The 24,153-nt window shown below is 45.6% G+C and overlaps 2 protein-coding genes across 2 annotated transcripts in view; one reads left to right on the forward strand and one right to left on the reverse strand.

The window, feature by feature from the left end:
• The window catches only part of STRA6 (signaling receptor and transporter of retinol STRA6), a 35,413-nt gene extending 22,217 nt beyond the window's left edge, over nucleotides 1–13,196 (reverse strand). Inside the window, 2 exon segments of the mRNA XM_087704038.1 lie at nucleotides 3,439–3,586; nucleotides 13,129–13,196. Of these exon segments, the coding sequence (XP_087560164.1) occupies nucleotides 3,439–3,539 (101 nt within the window). The 5' untranslated portion in view covers nucleotides 3,540–3,586; nucleotides 13,129–13,196.
• Nucleotides 13,197–15,875: 2,679 nt separating this feature from the next.
• CCDC33 (coiled-coil domain containing 33) overlaps nucleotides 15,876–24,153 on the forward strand; it is a gene marked incomplete in the record, with an annotated part of 103,756 nt that continues 95,478 nt past the window's right edge. Inside the window, 3 exon segments of the mRNA XM_087704040.1 lie at nucleotides 15,876–16,593; nucleotides 18,163–18,620; nucleotides 20,332–20,556. Coding sequence (XP_087560166.1) covers nucleotides 16,284–16,593; nucleotides 18,163–18,620; nucleotides 20,332–20,556 — 993 coding nt within the window.

Below are 24,153 nucleotides of genomic sequence, written 5' to 3' on the forward strand. Positions count from 1 at the left end.
AATATGTGTCATGCGGTTGGTTGGATTTACGAAGATGGAGCAGCATGGAAATGGAACTGAAGGTGGCTTATGAAACTGAATCCAAACAAGCAACAGATTTTCTAACACAGGAGCGCTTTTGTGGCACCGTGGTAATGTAAGAGGAAATGGACTTTAGGGGGTTTGAAATATCTTCCCCCCCCTGTTAAAATCCAGCAAAAACTACGCTCCGGAGAACACAGGTTGTTAGTTTATCAGCCTGGTGAGAACATAGCCCTTTGTATGACTTTCCAACAAGAGTCGAAAGCTTGAATCCGGATAAAGTTACAAAGGAAGCTTTCTGAATTAAAAAGCTCGCCTCTCTCGCTAGACGGGCTTTCTGTAAAATCAGGAGGAAAATCGTTCCTTCTTGCAGCCTGGCGTTCCCTCTCAAAAGATTGGGGCAGATTTTCTGAAGTATTTGGGACATCCCTCAAGGGGAAATACAGTATCTAAGGCAGTGGTGGGTTTCAAGAATTTTTAGAACCTCTTCTAAATGTTAGATGCCTCACGTTCACGGAAAGACTAGAAAATTAAAAGGAATCATTTTAGCAACTGAAAGCAATCCCCAAGCCCATAAGCTTGGAGGTGTGGCCTGCTTTGTGGGAGTGGCTGCTGGCCATGTGACTGGGTGGGCATGGCCAACTTGTGAAATGTGGTGAAACTCACTTAACAACGCTCTTGCTTAGCAACCAAAACGTTGGCTCAGAAACTCTGGCATTTGAAGCACGCAAGTCTTAAAGCTGTCAAGTTACAAGACCCTTGCACCCCTAACCCTTTAGGAAAAAAACCCCAGGGGTGTTCAAACTTGACAGCTTTAAGACTTGTGGACTTCAACTCCCAGAATTCCTCCTCCAGTCATTTTGGCTCAGGAGCTCTGGCATTGAAGTGTGCAAGTCTTAAAGCTGTCAAGTTACAAGACCCTTGCACCCCCTAACTCTTTAGAAAAAAAAACCCAGGGGTGTTCAAACTTGACAGCTTTAAGACTTGTGGACTTCAACTCCCAGAATTCCTCCTCCAGTCATGTTGGCTCAGGAACTCTGGCATTGAAGTGTGCAGGTCTTAAAGCTGTCAAGTTACAAGACCCTTGCACCCCTAACCCTTTAGAAAAAAAAACCCAGGGATGTTCAAACTTGACAGCTTTAAGACTTGTGGATTTCAACTCCCAGAATTCCTCCTCTCGCTCTTCATCTTGATGATGTGCAGACGGGCAGAGAAGGAAGCTGGGAACCGGTTCTAAATGGCATTGTAGATTTTGGAACCTCTTCTATAGAAGAGGTTAGAACTGGCAGGAACTCACCCCTGATCTAAGGGTGGTAGGAGTTGAAAAGGAACTCTGGGGCACCAGTGGGTCATGTGAACATGAAACAACAGATTTAAATTATGAGGAAGAGGGTTGGGTTGGAATCCAGGAACAATCCTTAACGGACACGGTCATTCCATGACAGGACTAATAGCCTTGAGATAGTGTGAGAATTTAAACAGGGGTGAGATCATCATTTGTTGGGAATGTTATAAGAATGGATTCCTGTAAATGATGATATCAATATGTCTCAACGCTAGCGATGTTGAGATCGGGGGGCGGGGGCAGGGGGATGATGACTCCAATCCCCAGAATTCTCCTGGGGATTGGTTGGAGAATTCTGGGGACTGAAGTCCCCCCACCCCCCCGATCTCAATATCAAAGTTGAGAAACATTGGGATAGGTGATCCTCAAAATAACTCTCGTCTTTTGCATTCTAGGATTCTGTGAGAAATGAATTAATAGCAGTGAATCAGTGGCGGGATTCAATTTTTTTTACTACCGGTTCTGTGGGCGTGGCTTGGTGGGCGTGGCTGGGGAAGTGCTGCAAAATCTCCATTCCTCCCCCTTCCCAATCAGCTGGGACTTGGGAGGCAGAGAATAGATGAGGGCGGGGCCAGCCAGAGGTGGTATTTGCTGGTTCTCTGAACTACTCCAAATTTCTGCTACCGGTTCTCCAGAACTGGTCAGAACCTGCTGAATCCCACCTCTGCAGTGGATGAAAACCAACAAAAAAACATAGGAAAGCCTCAAAGCTTCCTCTGTGTTTGTGAATAATGTTTCAATTCAGTCTTTGGCTGCTTATGCACCATTAATCCTACCGGTACTTGAGGGCAGAATTAGTGAGTTATGTTAGAAATGTGGATATTTAATCCTATCCAAGGGCTAACTGCTGGACTAATTACGGATAGAGTCAAGTCTCTCTCTCTCTCCTCCACTCCCCCCCATCTTAAATCTATGGATTTTTTGGGAAGCTTACAGTTTTAACCATGAAATAGTCGTAGCTCGATTTCCGTAAATACAAGATACATTTTCCTAATGGCTAGCAAACCCAAAGAGACCCCTTACCTCTTTCCTGAAAAATAGGTAAAGGTAAAGGTTCCCCTTGCACATAGGTGCTAGTCGTTCCCGACTCTAGGAGGCAGTGCTCATCTCCGTTTCAAAGCCGAAGAGCCAGCGCTGTCCGAAGACGTCTCCATGGTCATTTGGCCGGCATGACTCAACGCCGAAGGCGCACGGAATGCTGTTCCCTTCCCACCAAAGGTGGCTCCTATTTTTCTACTTGCATTTTTTACGTGCTTTCGAACTGCTAGATTGGCAGAAACTGGGACACGTCACGGGGGCTCACTCCGTTACGTGGCGCTAGGGACTCAAACTGCTGACCTTTTTGATCGACAAGCTCAGTGTCTTAGCCACTGAGCCACCTTTCTGAAAAATACTTATAAACAATGTGACACCGCCCCCTCCCCTAACATCCCACTTGTAAATGTCAAACTTGGTTTCAAACGATGTTCAACGTTGCACACGAACATTCCCAAGCCCAGAATGATTTTTTAAAAAAAAGAGTATTTGGGACATTGGAAAACCCTTTGTCGTGTGGAAGTTTTAGCAACAACCTCTTAAAGTCTAGATCAGTGGGTCTCAAACTTCCTCATGCCGCGACCCTTTCATACAGTTCCTCATGTAAGCCCTTAAAACCTGGCTGTTCCGACAGGCCTGGGGCTAAAGAGCTTTTGCCCCCCCCCCCCTCGAATGGTATGGTTGGTGCGTGCTTTTAAATTGTGTATTATTTTCTTCGTCTTTTTTATTCTTTATTTGTACCCCTTCCCTTGACTTGGATTGTGAGCCTTCGGGGGAAAAAGGCGGCATATAAATGAAATAAATTCAATTCAATTCAAATTCAATGTTGTGGTGACCCCCCAACCATAAAATTATTGTATGTTTTGTGTATTTTTTTTTTGAAAATATGTGTTTTCCGATGGTCTTAGGCGACCCCTGTGAAAGGGTCGTTCGATCCCCCCCAAAAGGGTTCCGACCCACAGCTTGAGAACCAGCGGTCTAGATAGTAAAGCAATGCAAGGATGAAACCTGAGAACTAAGTAGTATTTTATACTCACTCGTTGGCGTTTCCCATTGGTTCATATATGTACCAATTATCTTCGTCAGCCAAGTTGCCGGCGAGGTCCAATTCATCGCTTAGTAACTCTTGGGAAGACATCCTTTCTGTTTCCTTTAATTTCCCAGGCAATCAAATCTAAAGAATATCTTTCTTTTTTTTAAAGAAAGAAAAGAAAACCAGATATTTTCTGAGCTGGAGACCCAATCCTTTCCAAAATATGTCCTGTTACTGTAGCTTTAGTGGTCAAATTAAAAAAAACACAAATGAACTAGCAAGCTTTTTGGTCCTTCATACAAGCCACTCGAGTTTCCTTCTGTCATTTAAGCTGCTTTCCTTTTCTTTTATCCCCACGGAAGTTTATCCAAAGTGACTTCATCCTGTTGCAGCATTACCCGAGAACAAAGGAGGGGACAGAGGTTGGGGGTTAGCAAAAAAGAAAAGAAAAGAAAAGAAAAGAAAAAACAACAACTCAACAACTCACTACACAAACCAAATTAAGAATCGCCAGTTAAGGCTGTGCCCAGAACAAGCAGATGAAATAAACTACATTTATTTAACTTGGTTTCTCCCCAAAGCCTAAGGAGATGAAAAGCATTTGGAAAAGCATTTTTTTGCTCTTTACACCTATTTGAACGGAGGCTCCCTTTTTAAAATTTCTGTTTGCAAAAATGAAAATAAAAATAAATCCAAGGGAAATATTACTTAGAAAGCTTGATTTTCGCCCCAACCAACGGTTTGGTCTGTTCCCCCCCCCCCCCCCAGCTCTCCTTTCTTGATCCTTTCAAAAGCACCATTGTTTGAACTGGAGAATCTGTGTAGTAAAAATATTAAAGCAATTTATATTGCTTTTGGGCTTAAGAAAACTCCGGTACGCACCCAATAATTAACTATAAAATTAATCGGCTGAACATCTTGCTACTCCTTTTTGACAGAGGTTTTAGTCATAGAATAAAGGAGAACGTTGTAGAACATTTCTTGAGATTTTTGCAGAAAAGTTGAGGTGTTAATGCACGGAATACATAAAACTAACATATTCATAGGTTAAGCAACTGTCAGGCCTGCATTTATATTCCTTTTAGAATTTCGGCCTGCCACACTTTCTCTTATTTCATTATGCTGTTTCTTTAAGTATAGTCAAGTGGGAGGGGGGAATAGACAGGAGTGAGATTGTGGAATGTATTGTTTTCATTCTTTACTAGAAGCCAAGGTCATCCTTTGTCTCCGCACTTTTACACCTGACCGGAAGAAGCTGGGTGTGGATGCCAGCGTGGAAGAAGGAGATTGGACCATGTGATGGATTGTGGGTGTGGGGACAAGATCATGAACTTTTAACTGGGTGGAATTCTGATGTCCATTCCCAGTATTGAGATCCATAGCATGATGCCAACATGCCTGTCTTATTAAATTGGAACTTTAAGGATAGTTTTGCCTTGGTCTCTGATTTAATTCTGCACGCTGATAGCAACTTTGCCCCAAATTTAGCTGTTGAATAAATGGCAACTAATGGCGATGCACTACAAACTAAATATAAACCACATGATGACTTAATCAAGGGACGTGGTGGCTCAGTGGCTAAGATGCTGAGCTTGTCGATCAGAAAGGTTGGCAGTTCGGCGGTTTGAATCCCTAGCGTCGCATAACAGAGTGAGCTCCCGTGACTTGTCCCAGCTTCTGCCAACGTAGCAGTTCGAAAGCACGTAAAAAATGCAAGTAGAAAAATAGGGACCAACTTTGGTGGGAAGGTAACAGCGTTCCGTGCGCCTTCGGCGTTGAGTCATGCCGGCCATATGACCACGGAGATGCCTTCAGACAGCGCTGGCTCTCTGCCAACACTCAGCTAGAGGATGGCAATAGAGATGCTGTCTCCCAATTTTTTCGGCTAGTCCTGGGAGACACAGGGAGCCCGACAGAAATTGTCGACTGCCAAAGGGGGAAGCCAAGATGAAAGACAGAACACACAACCAAGATGAGAAGATGTGGCCTTTCAGCTCTACCTCAATTTCACCCTAAACTTGATCTCTTTGCTCCTCTGCCTGACCCTCCGCAGGAGGAAAGCCAAAGCTTTGATGGGGAGACAGCAGAGGGAGAGATTGATGACTGCAATAAATATTATTCATGTCTCCCTCTTTATCACTCCCTGGGGAACGTGGGTTTTTTTTTGCCACTCGCCCAGATAAATAGAGCAAGAGAGCGAACTGGGAAGGTCGAGGGAAGACGGGAGAATGGGGGAATAGCGTAGGGCATGTGGCTTTTAATCAAAATGATAAGAGATCGGTTTCCGGAACAGCTGTGGAATTTGTGGAGTGGGGGGTGATTGAGCTCTGCTCGGATTTGCAAGAAGGATTAGTGGTGACGTGATGGCAGACTTCCAGTATTTGAGGGGCAGCCTCAAAGAAGAGGGAGTCAAACTATTCTCCAAAGCACCTGAAGGCAGGATGAGAATCAACGGGTGGAAACTAATCTAGGAGAGAAGCAACTTAGAACTAAGGAGAAATTTCCTGACAGTGAGGACAATTAACCAGTGGAACAGCTTGCCACCAGAGGTTGTAGGTGCTCCAACACTGGAGGTTTTTAAGAAGAGACTGGACAGTCACTTGTCTGAAATGGTATAGGATGTCCTCTTGAGCAGGGGGGTTGGACTAGAAGACCTCCAAGGCCCCTTCCAACTCTCTTATTCTGTTAAGGAATAGGGGGTGACATGATAGCAGTCATCCAGTATTTGAGGGGCTGCCCCAAAGAAGAGGGAGTCAAGCTATTCTCCAAGGCACCTGAAGGCAGGACAGAGCCAAGGTGGCGCAGTGGTTAAATGCAGCACTGCAGGCTGCTTCAGCTGCCTGCAGTTCTGCAGTTCGGCTGTTCAAATCTCACCGGCTCAGGGTTGACTCAGCCTTCCATCCTTCCGAGGTGGGTGAAATGAGGACCCGGATTGTTGTTGGGGGCAATATGCTGACTCTGTAAACCGCTTAGAGAGGGCTGAAAGCCCTATGAAGCGGTATATAAGTCTAACTGCTATTGCTATTGCTAAGAATCAATGAATGGAAACTAATCAAGGAGAGAAGCAACTTAGAACTAAGGAGAAATTTCCTGACAGTTAGAACAATTAACCAGTGGAACAACTTGCCTCCGTAAGTTGTAAATGCCCCAACACTGAAAGTTTTTAAGAAGAAATTGGACAGCCACTTGTCTGTAATGGGACAGGATCTCCTGCTTGAGCAGGAGGCTGGTCTAGAAGACCTCCAAGGACCCTTCCAACTCTCTTATTCTGTTAAAGGGGAGAGATATTTTCTTCCTCAGGCAGCCCAGCCCTACCGTTTGCAAAGCAGCTTTGCGCCAGGAGGGTTTCCCGATGGCTCTTCAACCGCCCTTTGCTTCATCCAGTGGGGTTACTATGGGCCAGAGCTGTTTGTACAGGTGTCAACTCACAGCAGTTGCAAATTTGTGAGGGATTGCAGCAGGCCGATCTCCGCCAATCCCACCAGCATCAGAGTTCAAACGAAAGAGGCCGATTGTTATCTTCTGCTTCCAAGCCTTTTATTGTTCGACATTCCTTCCCCACCTGGCTAACTTTGGGGAGAACTATCAACAAACAATGTTTAAGAGGCGAAACGAAAGAAGAAGAAGAAGAAGAAGAAGAAGAAGAAGAAGAAGAAGAAGAAGAAGAAGAAGAAGAAGAAGAAGAAGAAGAAGAAGAAATTAAAAGTGCAGGCCTGAAGAAAAGGTCAAAATAGACCCACAATCTGGGCTGACAATCTTGGTTGGCTAATCATGTAAAGTTGTAATGTCAATGCTTGATTATAGCCCTTAGACTTATATGCCACTTCACAGGGTTTCACAGCCCTCTCTAAGCGGTTTACAGAGTCAGCCTCTTTCCCCCAACAATCCTCATTTTACCCACCTCGGAAGGATGGAAGGCTGAGTCAACCTTGAGCCAGTCAGGATCAAACTGCTGGCAGTGGTCAGAATCAGCCTGCAGTATTGCATTCTAACCACTGTTAGAAACACCAAGGAAGGAAGGAAGGAAGGAAGGAAGGAAGGAAGGAAGGAAGGAAGGAAGGAAGGAAGGAAGGAAGGAAGGAAGGAAGGAAGGAAGGAAGGACGGAAGATACCAATAGTAGTTAAGACTGATATACCACTTCACAGTACTTTACCACCACCCCCTCGCACATATGTGTAATAGTTCCCGACTCTAGGGGCCGGTGCTCATCTCCGTTTCAAAGCCGAAGAGCCAGCGCTGTCCAAAGACGTCTCCGTGGTCATGTGGCTGGCATGACTCAATGCCGAAGGCACACAGAACGCTGCTACCTTCTATCCAAAAAAGGTGGTCCCTATTTTTCTACTTGCATTTTTGACGTCTTTCGAACTGCTAGGTTGGCAGAAGCTGAGACAAGTCACGGGAGCTCACTCCGTTACTGATTCCTGGTCCCGACAAAACCCCTTTTATTCAACAGATGTGAATTCCTCTCACTCACACTCAGCCAAGGCCTGGCAAACAGTCTTTCAAAGGAGTATTTAAGACCACAGACCTTATCTAGCTTGGAAAGCTGCCATGTAAATATTTTCCAAACACAGTGCTGTGGAAGAAAAGGCCGGGCACAGAGTCTCTGAGATTGGAGGCAATTGAAGATATTGTTGTATGTAGTAAGAAAAAAATAATTATAAAGATGAAAAAATAATGGAACAGAATAATTTGGCTGAAAGTGAAAACAAGACTACGAGGTAAAATGGACTATGTAAATGAGAGGAGGAAAAAGAAAAGAAAACTCTTTGTTCCTATAATAAGTATAATTTGTATTTTAAAAAAACGTTGAGTTAAAAAAAGAGAGAGCTGTAAAGAGCACTGTGAACTATTGATAGGAAGCGTTAGTATTTAAGTGCTATTGCTAAGTGGGAAGGAAGGAAGGAAGGAAGGAAGGAAAGAAGGAAGGAAGGAAGGAAGGAAGGAAAGAAAGAAGGAAGAAAGGAAGGAAGGAAGGAAGGAAGGAAGGAAGGAAGGAAGGGCCTTGGTGGCACAGTGGTTAGAATACAGTAATGCAGGCAAACTCTGCCGACTGCCATCAGTTCGATCCTGACCAGCTCAAGGTTGACTCAGCCTTCCATCTTTCCGAGGTGGCTAAAATGAGGACCCAGATTGTTGGAGGCAAATAGGCTGACCTTGTAAACCGCTTAGAGAGGGCTGTAAAAGCGCTGTGAGGAGCGGTATATAAGTCCAAGGGCTATTGCTATATCCCAAAACCGCATTTTACGATCTCGTTCTCAAATATGAAATCATCATCTAACTTCCGAACCAGACTGCTCCCTGTCTGGATTTTTGGTAGAGCCGTTCAGACAAACTTATTTCAGAATAATTTGTAAAATAATTTTTTTTTGGGGGGGGGGGAGAGAGAGAAAATAGGAGGATTGCCTACGTTTGTTTTCATTGTAAACCGGCCTTCTTGTAAATCATTTTCTTGCTGTTACTCAAGACTCTGAGCCTGCTTGCTCATTCTCCAGCAAATAAACATCAGGGGTTATTAAAGAGCCTCTAATGACTTGGAAGGCTGAAATCCCGGGACAAAAGGACAACTTACGCTTCAAAGGAGATGAAAGGGAGGGGGAGGGAAAACCTCTTACTCTACTTCCATGATGTCAACAAGCTAACCAACTTGCACACAATCTTCTCATCACGATTCCGTTTTTATAAAAAAAAGTTTTCAATTTTTATTTCTCATCCATCCATCCCCAAATATACAATCTCATAACCCTCATTAATAATGTGGGTTATCTTTTAACATTTATAACAATTTCCCTCCCCCTGCAATGAACAGTATAATCGAGATTGTTTTTCTAGTATCATCCCTTACGCCCATCTTATTTTGCAACAACATTACATCTTCTCCCTTCCTTCCCTCCCTTCTTCTCTCCTTCTCTCCTTTCTTCTTTCCTCCTCTCCTTTCCCTTCTCTGCTTCCCCTTCCTCTCCCCCACTCCTCCTCTCTTCTTCCCCTTCCTACCCTCTCTCCTGCTCTTATTGCCCCTCCGTTTCTTCCTCTCCTTTTCCCTTCCTTCTTTCTCTCTCCTATCCCTATCTTTCCCTCTCCTCCTTCTCCATTCCCTCTTTCCGTTGCTGAGTTTAGATATTTTCCTCTTCAATCTGGTGTATTTTCGGGATGGTATTCTAGCAAGCTTGGTTCTGTATTTACATAACTATCTTGAATTCCCTCTTCCACAATTTATTTTCATTTTAATAGTTACACCATCCTTTAAGCATATATTAATGTCTATTAATACCTTTTTATTTCCCCCCTCCTTCATTTGGTAGTGTATTTTCTGGTTTTCTATTTCTCTTTTTCTTTGTTCTGTCTAATTATTTGCCCTCTATTCTTTTATTCATATTCCTTTTCTAGCCAATCTTAAAAGCACCCCCAGCGCACTGATTCCTCCCTAGCTTTTATATCGTGATTCAGGTTTAATCAATCTCCAGGAGTTCCCTTTGGGGGCAGTTTAGAAGGTCCCTATCCCAGGATCTAGGGTGTCTCCTCAGCTAGTTGCAGAACGCAGAGTTGGAAAAGACCTTGGAGGTCTTCTAGTATAACCCCTGCTTGCACAGGAGAACCTAGACCATCCTGGACTAGAGGAGACATCCTGGACTAATGGTTGTCCATTTTTTAAAACCTCCAATGTTGGAACACCCACAACTTCTGGAGGCCAGTTCTTCCACTGATTGTCCTCGCGGTCAAGAAATTCCTCCTTAATTCCAAGTTGCTTCTCTCCTTGATCAGTTCCCATCCATTGCTTAGTAAGGCCACACCTGGAATCCTGCATCCAGTTTTGGTCACCACACTATAAAAAAGATGTGGAGACTCTGGAAAGAGTGCAGAGAAGGTCAACCAGGATATGATGAGGGGACTGGAGGCTGAAACATACAATGAACGGTTGCAGGAACTGGGCCTGGCTAGTCCAGTGAAGAGAAGGACCAGGGGAGACAGGATAGCATCTTCCAATATTTGAGGGGCTGCCACAGAGAGGAGGAGGGGGTCAAGCTATTTTCCAAAGCACCCGAAGGCCAGACAAGGAACAATGGATGGAAACTGACCAAGGAGAGATTCAACCTAGAAATAAGGAGGAACTTTCTGACAGTGAGAACAGTCAACCCAATGGAACAGAAGTTGCCTTCAGAAGTTATCGGAGCTTCATCACTGGAGGCTTTCAAGAAGCCTCTGTCAGAAATGGTGTAGGGTCTCCTGTTTGGGCAGGGGGTGGACCTACAAGGTCCCTTCCAACTTTCTTACTCTATGCACTTATTCTATGGTGCTTTGGAGAATAGCTTAACTCCCTCTCCTTTGTGGCAGCCTCAGTTATTGGAAGATTCCTATCATGTCACCCCTGTCCCTCCTGCTCTCACTGAAGAATTCAATGCTTCGTTGTGACGTTTAATACAGGTAGTCACCGACTTACAAGAGTTCATTTTGCAACCATTCAAAGTTACCACGGGACTGGGGAAAGTGACTTATGGCCGTTTCTTTCACACTTACGACCATCGCAGCATCCCCGTGATCAAAATTCAGACCCTTGGCAACGGCTTCATATTTACGACCGGTTGCATTTGTCACGCGATTCCCCTTTGGCAATCTTCTGTCCCAGCAAGGTCAACGGGATTTAATAGAAAGATTTGACAGAATGAATGAGCTGGAAGGGACCCTCCGCAGGAGGAAAGCCAAAGCTTTGATGGGGAGACAACAGAGGGAGAGATTGATGACTGCAATAAATATTATTCATGTCTCCCTCTTTATCAGTCCAGCCCCCTGCTCAAGCAGGAGATCCCATACCACCTCAGACAAGGGATGGTCCAGTCTCTTCTTAAAAACCTCCAGCGATGGAACGAACGCTTGCGATTTCTGGTGGCAAGTAGTTCCACTGGTTCATTGTCCTCATTGTTAGGAAGTTAGTTTCTCCTTCATTCCAGGTTGCTTGTCCCCTTGATTAGTTTCCATCCATTGCTTCTTGTCCTGCCCTCTGGTGCTTTGGAGAATAATTTGACCCCCTCTTCTTTGGGGCAGCCCCTCAAATACTGCAATGCTGCTATCATGTCACCCCTAATCCTTCTTTTCTTTACACTAGCAATAGCAGTTAGACTTATATACCGCTTCATAGGGCTTTCAGCCCTCTCTAAGCGGTTTACAGAGTCAGCATATTGCCCCCAACAACAATCCGGGTCCTCATTTTACCCACCTCGGAAGGATGGAAGGCTGAGTCAACCCTGAGCCTGGTGAGATTTGAACCGCCGAGCTGCAGAACTGCAGTCAGCTGAAGTAGCCTGCAGTCCTGCACTCTAACCACTGTGCCACCTCGTCCAAACCCAAATCCTACAGCCGCTCTTCATATTTGCTTAACAACCATGTTACTAACTTAAAAGGCAATGATTCGCTTAACGACAGGGGCAAGAAAAGTCGTAACACGGAGCGGATTCGCTGAACGAATGTCTTGCTTAGCAACACAAATTTCGGCGAGTGCGATCGGAGGAGCCGTAACCCGAGGAGTCTCAGCCAGAGGTGGTTTTTTTTTTAAAAAAAGAGTTTAACAAAGCCGCAGTCATCACAAGTGTAATCTGATCGGGAGGGGAAAGCGAAGGCTGAGGAAGCGTGAGGTTGGACCATGGGGGCAGGGAAGAAGTATGGGACCTCCACAAATCTCTCGCAAAAACAACTAGCCAGGATTCAAGGTTTCCTTTTTGGAGAGGCGACGCTCAAACCGTCAATCTCGGGTCGTCTCAATCCAGTGGCAAACTTTGGATGGGAACCTGGCGCCTGGCCCTGACTTCCATTTATCATTTCTTAAAAGAGCTATTAAAAAAAACAAAAAACACCTCGATCGATTTGCAGAGTTTCAGAGCCGAGATGGAGTGTTTGTGTGTGTGTGTGTGTGTGTGTGTGTGTGTTTAAAAGACCCCTGTATAATTCACTTCTAACCAGGGAGCCAATGTGACTTGGAGGGGGGGCCATAAATTGTCCTTTTTATTAAAAAGGAAAAAGCCATCGACGCCGTGTCGCGATTAGATGCCTCGTTTGCTGTGAAATCAGGGTGATTAAGGGGTGGTTTTTTTTCCCCATTTATTTTTATAATGCCTCTTGATGAAATACCTTTTTCACCTCCTCGGTTGTAAGCCCGGCTTTCCTGGGCCCTTGCAAAGCATTTGTATTTTTTTAAAAAATCCTACCGAGACAACAATGCAGGCTAAGCAAAAAAAGGAAAAGAAAAATTCTGTAAAAGTGGCATGGTATAAAATGAAAGGAAACAATGCATCCGTTTTTTTTCAACTGCTTGTAGATTTAACATAAGCGCCTCTATTAAACGGAGAGAAATAGGCTGGGAATTGACAAGGTAAGGACTCTCTCGTGATAATGTTCTTTTTTTTTTAACGAACACAGACTTGGTGGAAGGAGGGAGAGGGGAAAAAACCCACACTATACAATTGCCACCTTTCTTCTTGTTAAGAACTGCGTTGCTAAGAAAACCTTGGGAGGGAGAAGATATGATCCTTGATTGATTGATTGATTTTCCCAAGAAGAAGAAGAAAAAGACTTTCTTATTAAGAGCTCGAAATGGTTTCTTCTTTTGAATTTCACAAAGGGGAAAAAAAAATTCTAATTTTTAATTCTAATAGAGGAGGAGAGGAAAAAACAACAACATGCTTCTTTTATCGTTTGACTCACCTCGAATAACGTGGCTTTTCCCTTTAGAAATTTTCTTTTTGGGGCAAAATAAAATAAATAAATAAAAAATAAATCCAAGCTCAACCATGGCATGGTTTGGGTCAAAGTTGCGATCCTTCTTTAAGAATTCGTATTTTTTTTTCCTCCCCAAAAGGGGAACTTGTTCAGCAATTAGCAGGGCCAAAGGTTTGTTGACATAGAAAACGCAACAAGAGAGGAAGAAGGAAGCTTGAAAAAGTAGAACCTTACCTTGAGCTGGGTAAGATTTCCGAATCCTGAGCAGGCTGGGCTCCAGACAGATATCCAAATCCTTCTCCACGACAGGTAGACACACACAAAAATTGATTCAAACTCTGCAGGTTGTCCAAAGATACAAGCATCAGATTCTGATCTTTTTCTTGGACAATTGTACCAACGGCCTCCAGACACCCAGGGGAGAGATCCCTCCTAAGATGCTCTCCTAAGACCTAATGGTCTAGGGGTGAGAAAAACCCACTTGGAAAATCCCAGCTCTCCCTCCGGGACTTCCCCAAATCCAATTGGAAGATCCCAGAGGTGACCCAGCAGTTAGAACTTAAAGGTAAAGTTGAACTCACAAGTAGAGAGAGAGAGAGAGGAGAGTTTCTTCAACCCGTCCCGAGGAACTTTAGCCCCTCTACGGTTAAGAGGGATTGGCTTGGGGCCAGCCTGGGGCTCAGAAATTGAAAACAACCCGCCTGGCGGGAAGGGAGGAGAGGGGGGGGGATTTATCTAGCCAAGTGTTGGACCTCAGTCAAATGGAAGGTTTACCCCCCCCCTCTCCCCTCCTCAAGTCTTCTTACCCCTTCTTCAATTATATTTAGTATGTCGAACATGTACGAGATAACAGGTATAATCATAAGCATGGACACGAACGCAGGAAATGTGTTCAGGGGTGAAATCCAGCAGGTTCTCACATGTCCTGGAGAACCAGTAGCAGAAACTTTGAGTAGTTCAGAGAACCTGCAGATGCCACCTCTGGCTTGTCCCAGAGTGGGGAAAGAATGGAGATGTTGCAGTCCTTGCCCTGGAGTGGGGTGGGAAGGGGGATTTTACAGTATCCTTCCCTTGGAGTGGGGAGGGAAAGGGGATTTTGCAGTATACTTCCCCTGGAATGGGGAAAAATGGGGATTTTGCAGTATCCTTCCCCTGGAGTGGGGAGGGAATGGAGATTTTACAGTATCCTTCCCCTGGAGTAAGGAGGGAATGGGGATTTTGCAGTATCCTTCCCCTGGAGTGGGGAAAAATGGAGATTTTACAATATCCTTCCCCTGGAGTGGGGAGGGAATGGAGATTTTACAGTATCCTTCCCCTGGAGTAAGGAGGGAATGGGGATTTTGCAGCATCCTTCCCCTGGAATGGGGAAAAATGGAGATTTTACAATATCCTTCCCCTGGAGTGGGGAGGGAAAGGAGATTTTGCAGTATCCTTCCCCTGGAGTGGGGAAGGAATGGGGATTTTGCAGTCCTTCCCCTGGAGTGGGGTGGGAATGGGGATTTTACAGTATCCTTCCCCTGGAGTGGGCAGGGAATGGAGATTTTACAATATCCTTCCCCTGGAGTGGGGAGGGAAAGGGGATTTTGCAGTATCCTTCCCCTGGAGTGGGGAAGGAATGGGGATTTTGCAGTATCCTTCCCCTGGAGTGGGGAGAGAAAGGAGATTTTGCAGTATCCTTCCCCTGGAGTGGGGAGGGAATGGAGATTTTACAGTATCCTTCCCCTGGAGTAAGGAGGGAATGGGGATTTTGCAGCATCCTTCCCCTGCCACCCCCACCAAGCCACACCACACACCCCAAGTCACACCCACAGAACTGGTAGTAAAAAAAAATTGAATTTCACCACTGGTACAAATAAATGGGGACAGTAGGACAGGGATGGTAGGCACACTGGTGCCCTTATGCACACCCCCTTTACGAACCTCTTAGGAATGGGGTGAGGCCCGCGGTAGACAGTTTAAGATTGAAAGTATGGGGGTTTGAGGATGTAACAACAGAGTCAGGTAGAGCATTCCAGGCGTTGACCACTCTGTTGTTGACGTCGTATTTTCTGCAATCGAGTTTGGAGAGCTTTACCTTACCTGTGTTTGTATCTATTGTTTTCCTGTGTATTATTGCGGTTGAAACTGAAGTCGTCGTTGACACGTAGATAGGACGTTGCAGCATCTAAAAGAAACAACATCTCAAAGTTGGACTTTGAGAAGTTCTGCTAGAAAGCTCCAGCCTCCTAATTCTCCTCCTCCGTTGAATTTTCCCGAGGTCAAACACCCGGTCAATAAATATCTAATCGCCAGCAGGATCAGACCTGTCCCTCAGTCCTGACAACTTTAAGACAGGTTGAACTTCAACTCCCACCCAGTCTTAAAGTTGCCAAAGTTGAGAAACGGGTGCGGAGGATGTGGAGAAAGTTTCTCACTTGTGAAATGAAATCCGTTTTGCATTTTGCAGAAAGCTGCGTATTATCCCATTGGCCAGTTTGCTAAAAGAATCGATAAATCAAAGCAATTCATTTCGAGATCCCTTTCAGTCCAATCTCTGGGACAGAGATTTGGACAGGGGACATTTCTCCCTCCTTCCACCTTTTGGTCCTGTTAGGGAAAAAGGTTCAAGCTTGGCCTTGTTTATCCCAGGGCATGCAACCTTTTGTGTCACGTTGCCATGGCTCCGTGCAAACAAATGAAAGGAACAGCACAACTTTCGTTTCCTTCCACACACCTGGTCACTTTCCTTCCTTTGGGGCTTGTTTTCTGGACTCCTGAGTAGATTCTCCAAAGTTTAAATCCCATTCAAGGATGAGTTTCGTCCCTCGGTCTTCGGTCTGAGCACATTCCTTAGGAGTTGATGAGTAGCATCGCACCCATGGAGAAGTGAGTAGAAGGCCTGATCTTTGGGAAACACTGTTATGGGCTGATTTGGACAGGGCTAAGGTCTGTATGAATCCCTTTCCACGGAAGGTCCATTCCAATTGCTCAGAAGTCAAGGTTGTGTTACCTACAACTCTTCACTGATGGCACCGTTGACTCCACACAATCTCCCCTTTGGAATGAAGACACCATGCTACTAATCTGGTGGCTGAAATCATTGACTATTAGTTTGAAATATCCATCCTTCTTTGGAGACCTTCTCTGGGATACTCCTGGCCATGGCTGGAAAAGGAGGGGAACCCCGCGTCCCAGCCACCTTGCAGAAATCCCGCCTGAAGACCGAGGAGAAGATCCTGGACTTTGACTTCCAGCTGGAGAGCGTGCAATTTAATGAACTCGGGAAGTACGCCCTGCGGTTGACCGCAGAAAATCCACTGGTGGAGGGCTCGGGAGCTGGGGTGCAGCTGCGGGTGAACGACGGAGAAGTGCTTCACACCAACACCGCCACCACCAACGTGGTGGAGCAGGCCAACCTCAGCGAAGTCTACATGTTTGAGAAGCGGAGGTTTCTCTTCATCCTGCCCAAAGGTAAAGAGGAGGGGAACGATGGGAAGGGGGCAGAATCCACTTTCGGGGGTCTAAAAGGGGCATGGGGGATTTGAAGAAGGGAGAAATCTGAAGGGTAGCATTACAAAGCCAAGGTACTGCAGGATTTTGATGCTCTGTGAAGTCTAGGATTAAGGAGGAAGATTGTATTACAGACCCAGGATGTCCTCCTCCTCCTTAGAACAAATGATGTTCTAAGCTTCTCCTTCTCCTCTTCCTTCTTCCTCCTCTTCCTCCTCCTCCTTAGAACAAATGATGTTCTAAGCTTCTCCTCCTTCTCCTCCTCCTTCCTCCTCCTCCTTCGAACCAATGATGTTCTAAGCTTCTCCTCCTCCTTCTTCCTCCTCTTCCTCCTCCTCCTTAGAACAAATGATGTTCTAAGCTTCTCCTCCTCCTCCTTCCTCCTCCTCTTCCTCCTCCTCCTTAGAACAAGTGATGATCTAAGTTTCTCCTCCTCCTCCTTCCTCCTCTTCCTCCTCCTTAGAACAAATGATGTTCTAAGCTTCTCCTCCTCCTCCTTCTTCTTCCTCCTCCCCCTCCTCCTCCTTAGAACCAATGATGTTTCAAGCTTCTCCTCCTCCTCCTTCTTCCTCCTCTTCCTCCTCCTCCTTAGAACCAATGATGTTCTAAGCTTCTCCTCCTCCTCCTTCTTCCTCCTCTTCCTCCTCCTTAGAACAAATGATGTTCTAAGATTCTCCTCCTCCTCCTTCCTCCTCCTCTTCCTCCTCCTCCTTACAACAAGTGATGATCTAAGTTTCTCCTCCTCCTCCTCCTTCCTCCTCTTCCTCCTCATTAGAACAAATGATGTTCTAAGCTTCTCCTCCTCCTCCTTCCTCCTCTTCCTCCTCCTCCTTAGAACCAATGATGTTCTAAGCTTCTCCTCCTCCTCCTTCTTCCTACTCTTCCTCCTCCTCCTTAGAACCAATGATGTTCTAAGCTTCTCCTCCTCCTCCTCCTCCTCCTTCCTCCTCTTCCTCCTCCTTAGAACAAATGATGTTCTAAGCTTCTCCTCCTCCTCCTTCCTCCTCCTTCCTCCTCCTCCTTAGAACCAATGATGTTCTAAGCTTCTCCTCCTCCTCCTTCTTCCTCCTCTTCCTCCTCCTCCTTAGAACCAATGATGTTCTAAGCTTCTCCTCCTCCTCCTCCTTCTTCTTCCTCCTCTTCCTCCTCCTTAGAACAAATGATGTTCTAAGCTTCTCCTCCTCCTCCTTCCTCCTCCTTCCTCCTCCTCCTTAGAACCAATGATGTTCTAAGCTTCTCCTCCTCCTCCTTCTTCCTCCTCTTTCTCCTCTTTAGAACAAATGATGTTCTAAGCTTCTCCTCCTCCTCCTTCCTCCTCTTCCTCCTCCTCCTTAGAACAAATGATGTTTCAAGCTTCTCCTCCTCCTCCTTCTTCCTCCTCTTCCTCCTCTTTAGAACAAATGATGTTCTAAGCTTCTCCTCCTCCTCCTTCCTCCTCTTCCTCCTCCTCCTTAGAACAAATGATGTTCTAAGCTTCTCCTCCTCCTCCTCCTCCTCCTCCTTAGAACAAATTTTACTTTTTTAATGTAGGTTTCTGCAAAAACGATAAAAACCACGACGCTCGACTGCGGATTGAAGCTTTACGCCAGCGTGGGACCTTCCTGAAGACCAACGTGAAGACAGGAGAAGCTTTCTTCGCTATTTACCCCCGCACCAACCAGCCTAGAATAAACCTCTTTGCTAGCAAGGACGAAGATCTATACCGTTACAGTGATATCATGGTGCTTCTCCGGGCTGGTGGCAATGATTTGGCCATGCATTGTGGGAGATTGGCTTACACGGTATCGTTTCACGAGCACCGGCCCGGAGCCAAGAGAGAGATACCCATCACGCCACGCCATCTTTCTCCTTTGGTCCCCCGCAAGGAAGATAAGATGCAGGCGGAGGTGGGAAGCTCTTATCTGGGGGTCCAGCCAGAGAGGAGCCCAGGGAGTACACTTGAACGATCATCTCGCGTGTCACTGGCTGCAGAATCCCATATTCGCGGGGTAAGACGTGTCCGAGTATCAGTGAATTTTATTTCATTTGTTTTTCCTTTGCGGGGAGGGGGGGAAAGTGAGTGCAAGTGGGTCAAAAAGGAAGGGGTGGTTTTCATCACCTTTGGGGGAGGAAGCTTGGCTGTAAATGGAAGGACAGAAGGCATCGTTGTTGGTCTGGGATGAGCAAAGTAGAGTGTTTTGGATGTAGGCCAGTTAAGAACTTCTAAGGGACTGTGGGAATGGCCTTGCGGAGGGGAGACAGGAGGGCTGAAAAGGGACCGCCGGCATGTAAAAGATGGTTCAGCTCACAGAAAGGGGGATGGCGTGGAAAGTGTTTCAGAAAGGATCTATCAAGCACCATAGATTAGGCCTCCTCCGAGTTCCATCTGCCGGTCAGTGTCGACTGGCAACTACGCGGAGGAGAGCCTTCTCGGTAGCAGCTCCGACCCTTTGGAACGATCTCCCCATGGAGATTCGTACCCTCACCACCCTCCAGACCTTCTGCACAGCCCTTAAAATCTGGCTATCCCGTCAGGCCTGGGGCTAAAGACTGTAACCCACCCGAATGGTATGAATGTTGTGCTTTTTAATTATGTATTGTTCTTACGTGTTAAATGTTTGTTTCCCTCCCCCTCGAGTTGTAAGCCACCCTGAGTCCCCCCAGGGAAAAGGGCGGCATATAAATAAACTTTCATAACTCATAACTCACCAAGGAAATCAAGAGATGGCAGTTCAAAAGATGTTATAAAGCATCTAGTCTTTCCTTCTAGTCTTATCTCCCGCTAATTCCCCTTGACCGTTAGTAGCTCAGGTTCTTGTAGAGTGCTTAAGCTTGCAATAAATCTTTATAACAGGGGTGTCCAAACTTGGGAACTTTAAGACTTGAGGACTTCAACTCCCAGAATTCCCCAGCTCCACAAGTCTTAAAGTTCCCAAGTTTGGACACCCCTGTTATGAAGATTTATTGCAAGCTTAAGCACTCTACAAGAACCTGAACTACTAACAGTCAAGGGGAATTAGCGGGAGATAAGACTAGAAGGAATTCAAGGTGGGCTTAGATCTCTTGTGGGTGCGAAGGGACTCATGACTGATAATGCGTTCGACTCGTCCCTCCATCTCAGCCTGGTCATCTCCTACAGGGTCGTCTCCAGTTTTCTGGAGAGTCAAAGGGAAGGAGGGGAGAAATACTTTCGGTCTTGTAATATGCTGTTCCTCTAACTTTAGAATAAAGATAGAAGGATCTTTGGTGCCCTCTGAGCTCGGGGGTCCCCTTGCAGGCGTTTCATTACCAAACTAGGTGACTTCATCAGTGCTAGTAGAGAGTGAGGTTCATATCGGCCCCAATTTCCCCAATTCATGCCGCTTGGGGAATTCTAGGAGTTGAAGTCTACCCATCTTCAAATTGGCAAGATGGAGAAACACTGCCCCAAGGGATTCAGTGGTGGGATTGTGGCAGCCGTTTGATCTTTAAGAGCCGAGGTGGCGCAGTGGTTAGGGTGCAGTACTGCAGGCCACTTCAGCTGACTGCTAATTGCAGTTCAGCGGTTCTAATCTCACCGGCTCAAGGTTGACTCAGCCTTCCATCCTTCTGAGGTGGGTAAAATGAGGACCCGGATTGTTGGGGGCAATATGCTGACTCTGTAAACTGCTTAGAGAGGGCTGAAAGCCCTATGAAGCAGTATATAAATCTAACTTCCTCATGCCTTTTCTCTCTTCTTAGCACTCTCCATACTCCCCACTGGAGTCCCGAAAAGGACTCCCCAACGAAGACATCCAAGACTTTTCAGAAGAGGAACAATCCATCTTAGCAGCTTCTTCTTCTTCCTCCTCCTCCTCCTCCTCCTCGCTCGCACCAGATTTGCCAAGGAGGTTGCCAAGCGATGCCAGTCTCCACCTGCCTTCTCCAGGAAACAGCCCACAGCTAGCCTCTTTCTTTGGATTGCTGGTAAGTCACAAATTGGCACAATCAACCATGGAAATGCCACCTTTGCCTGGTTCTTTTTTGTCGTGGTGGGTTTCAAAAATTTTTTAGAACCTATTCTGTAGGTGTGGCCTGTTTTGTGAGAGTGGCTCGGGGGTCATGTGACAGGGCGGGCATGACTTGGTGGGCGTGTGACCGGGTGGTGTGGCCAATATCACCATCCAAATAGGATGAAACTCACTTAACAATGCTCTTGCTTAGCAACCAAAATTTTGAGTTCAATTGTGGTCATAAAATTCTCTTTCTTTTTCTTTCTTTCTTTCTTTCTTTCTTTCTTTCTTTCTTTCTTTCTTTCTTTCTTTTTCTCTCCCTCTTTCTTTCTTTCGTCTCTCTCTCCCACTTTCTTTTTCTTCTTTTTCTTTCGGAGTCCTTCGGGATTGGGCGACCAATAAATAAAATTAAACTTACAAACTTACTTATTTCTTTCTTTTTCTTTCTTTCTTTCTTTCTTTCTTTCTTTCTTTCTTTCTTTCTTTCTTTCTTTCTTTTTCTCTCCCCTCTTTCTTTCTTTCGTCTCTCTCTCCCACTTTCTTTTTCTTCTTTTTCTTTTGGAGTCCTTCGGGATTGGGCGGCCTATAAATAAAATTAAACTTACAAACTTACTTACTTCTTTCTTTTTCTTCTTTCTTTCTTTCTTTCTTTCTTTTTCTCTCCCCTCTTTCTTTCTTTCGTCTCTCTCTCCCACTTTCTTTTTCTTCTTTTTCTTTCAGAGTCCTTCGGGATTGGGCGGCCCATAAATAAAATTAAACTTACAAACTTACCTACTTCTTTCTTTTTCTTTTTTCTTTCTTTCTCTCTTTCTCTCTTTCTCTTTCTATCTGTCTCTCTCTTTTTTTTCTCCCTCCCTCCCTCCCTTTCTTGTGTGTATCTCTCCCCATTCCTTCCTTCCTTCCTTCCTTCCTTCCTTCCTTCCTTCCTTCCCTCCCTCCCTCCTTCCTTCCTTTTGGAACGGGTTCCAAAAGGTACACTAAATTTCAAGAACCGGTTCTGGCGTACTGGTGCGAACTGGGAGAAACCCACCCTTGGTCTGGGTATACAAGCCAGGTGAACACAACAAGGTCCAGATTCCTGAAGGTCTTCCTTCTTGGTTAGAGGACCCAGGATTCGTTTGTTCAATGTAGGTGTTAATTTAAGGCAGTGTTTCTCAACCTTGACAACTTGAAGATGTCTGGAGTTCAATTCCCAGAATTCCCCAGCCAGCGAATGCTGGCTGGGGAATTCTGGGAATTGAAGTCCAGACATCTTCAAGTTGACAAGGTTGAGAAACACTGATTTAAGGGCACCTTGTTAATCCCTCCAACCAGATCTTTGCAAGTCCTTTCACACCGCATTTTAGTCACTGCTAAAGTCAACGGTGGCCCTTCCAGAAATCTGCCCATCTGCAAAGCCATCCAAAGGTTTAGCACAACATTAAGAGAGTTCGGAAGATTAAAAACAAGCTAATAGATCTTGTAGGAAACAATTGAAAGCTCAAAACGCCATTCGTTTATTAGGAAAAGGCCTCGTTTTCATAGCCACGGTTTAAACCCGGCTGTGGCTGCTGTAATTTTAGGACTTTTATCCAAATATTTACACCTTCTAAGTTGTCTCTGCTTAGCCTCTTAGTTTCTTAGCCCGCTCTTCGATGTTTTACGGGGTCGTTTTGAAAAGGGGGAATTGATGAATTTCAGCCGAAGGAATTGGGTGACAAGAGCCTCGCCTGATGGGGAATGAAAATGTGGCCTTGTTGGGCTTTTGTGAGAGTGACACCGATGGTGATCTCATTGCTGGATGGCTGAGCATGGACAAAAGGATACACGTGTTTCTTAAAGACTGTGGATTAGCCTCTGCATGGGACGGTCCCTCTATTGGGGCCATGATCTACACGGCGACTTTATTTTTTTTTTTAAAAAAGCCTTTTAATAAGGCCACTTAATTCCAGCACTGTAAATGATTCTTGTTCTACCTTTGCCTTCAGCTTCTTTAGTCTTTGGTTCTTCTGCAGAAAGTGTAACTTGTTTTTCCTAAATTAGCACCTACTTCCTATGTTTAGAGCAATGTTTTCGGGGAGGTGTGAAGTGAGATGATCTTCTTCTTCTTCTTCTTCTTCTTCTCTTCTTCTTCTTCTTCTTCTTCTCTTCTTCTTCTTCTTCTTCTTCTTCTTCTTCTCTCTTCTCCTCCTCCTCCTCCTCCCCCCCTCCTCCTCTTCTCCTCCTCATCTATCTCCTCCTCTTCCATCTCCCTCCTCCCCTCCTCATCTCCCCCTCCTCTTTTCCTCCTCCTTCTCTCCTCCTCCTCCTCTCCTCCTCCTCCCCATGTATCCTCCTCCTCCTCTCTCCTCCTCCTCCTTCTACATCTCCTCCTCCCCTTTTTCCTCTCCTCATCCTCATTTATCTTTTCCTCTTCTTCTCCTCCTCCTCCTCCTTCTACATCTCCTCCTCCCCTTTTTCCTCTCCTCATCCTCATTTATCTTTTCCTCTTCTTCTCCTCCTCTCCTCCTCCTCCTTCTACATCTCCCCCTCCCCCTCCCCCTCCCCCTCTCCTCCTCATCCTCATCTATCTCCTCCTCCTCTTCTTCTTCTCCTCCTTTTCTCCCCTCCTCTCCTTCTACATCTCCTCCTCCTCCTCTCCTCCTCCTTTCCTCCTCCTTCTACATCTCCCCCTCCCCCTCCCCCTCTCCTCCTCCTCCTCATCTATCTCCTCCTCCTCTTCTTCTTCTCCTCCTCTTCTCCACCTCCTCCTCCTTCTACATCTCCTCCTCCTCTCCTCCTCCTCTATCTCCTCCTCCTCTCCTCCTCCTTCTACATCTCCTCCTCCCCCTCCCCCTCTCCTCCTCATCCTCATCTATCTCCTCCTCCTCTTCTTCTTCTCCTCCTTTTCTCCACCTCCTCCTCCTTCTACATCTCCTCCTCCTCTCCTCCTCCTCCTCCTTTCCTCCTCCTCTATCTCCTCCTCCTCCTCCTCTTCTCCTCCTTCTACATCTCCTCCTCCTCTCCTCCTCCTCTATCTCCTCCTCCTCCTCCTCCTCTTCTCCTCCTTCTACATCTCCTCCTCCTCCTCCTCTTCTCCTTCTTCTACTTCTACATCTTCTCCTCCTCCTCTATTTTAGATTTGATCTTTTGTATTTTTGTTGCGTTTTTATTGAGGTGTGATATGAATGTGCCATACGCTAAATAATAATAATACTTCTTCACCTCTGCTTCTGCCTCTGTCTTTGGCTAACATGAATGATTACTTCTGCATAGTGGGAGAAATATTTGGGAATGCATATGTTGTGTGGCTGGCGAATTCTGGAAGTTGAAGTCCACGCATCTTAAAGTTGTTCAGATCAGAAATGATCAAATAGGGGCTCAAGATTTACAAGGGAAGACATTTTGATCACTGGCACAATTGTCTCCTTCTAATTCTCATCCAAATTACCGATTTTCATAGTACAACAGCTTCCATCTCCATCTTCAATTTGAAATAAGATGTGATTGAATTGCCAGATAAATTAACACAAAGGGCCTAAATTACAATAAAATGATCATGGTTTGAAAAATGATTGGCCTTCGGGGAGCAATGAAATCAGTGCTGGGTTTG

Source organism: Thamnophis sirtalis, unplaced genomic scaffold, assembly GCF_051295495.1.
Source record: "Thamnophis sirtalis isolate CommonGarterSnake01/CBP01778 unplaced genomic scaffold, rThaSir2_p1.2 scaffold_2, whole genome shotgun sequence".
NCBI lineage: Eukaryota > Metazoa > Chordata > Lepidosauria > Squamata > Natricidae > Thamnophis > Thamnophis sirtalis.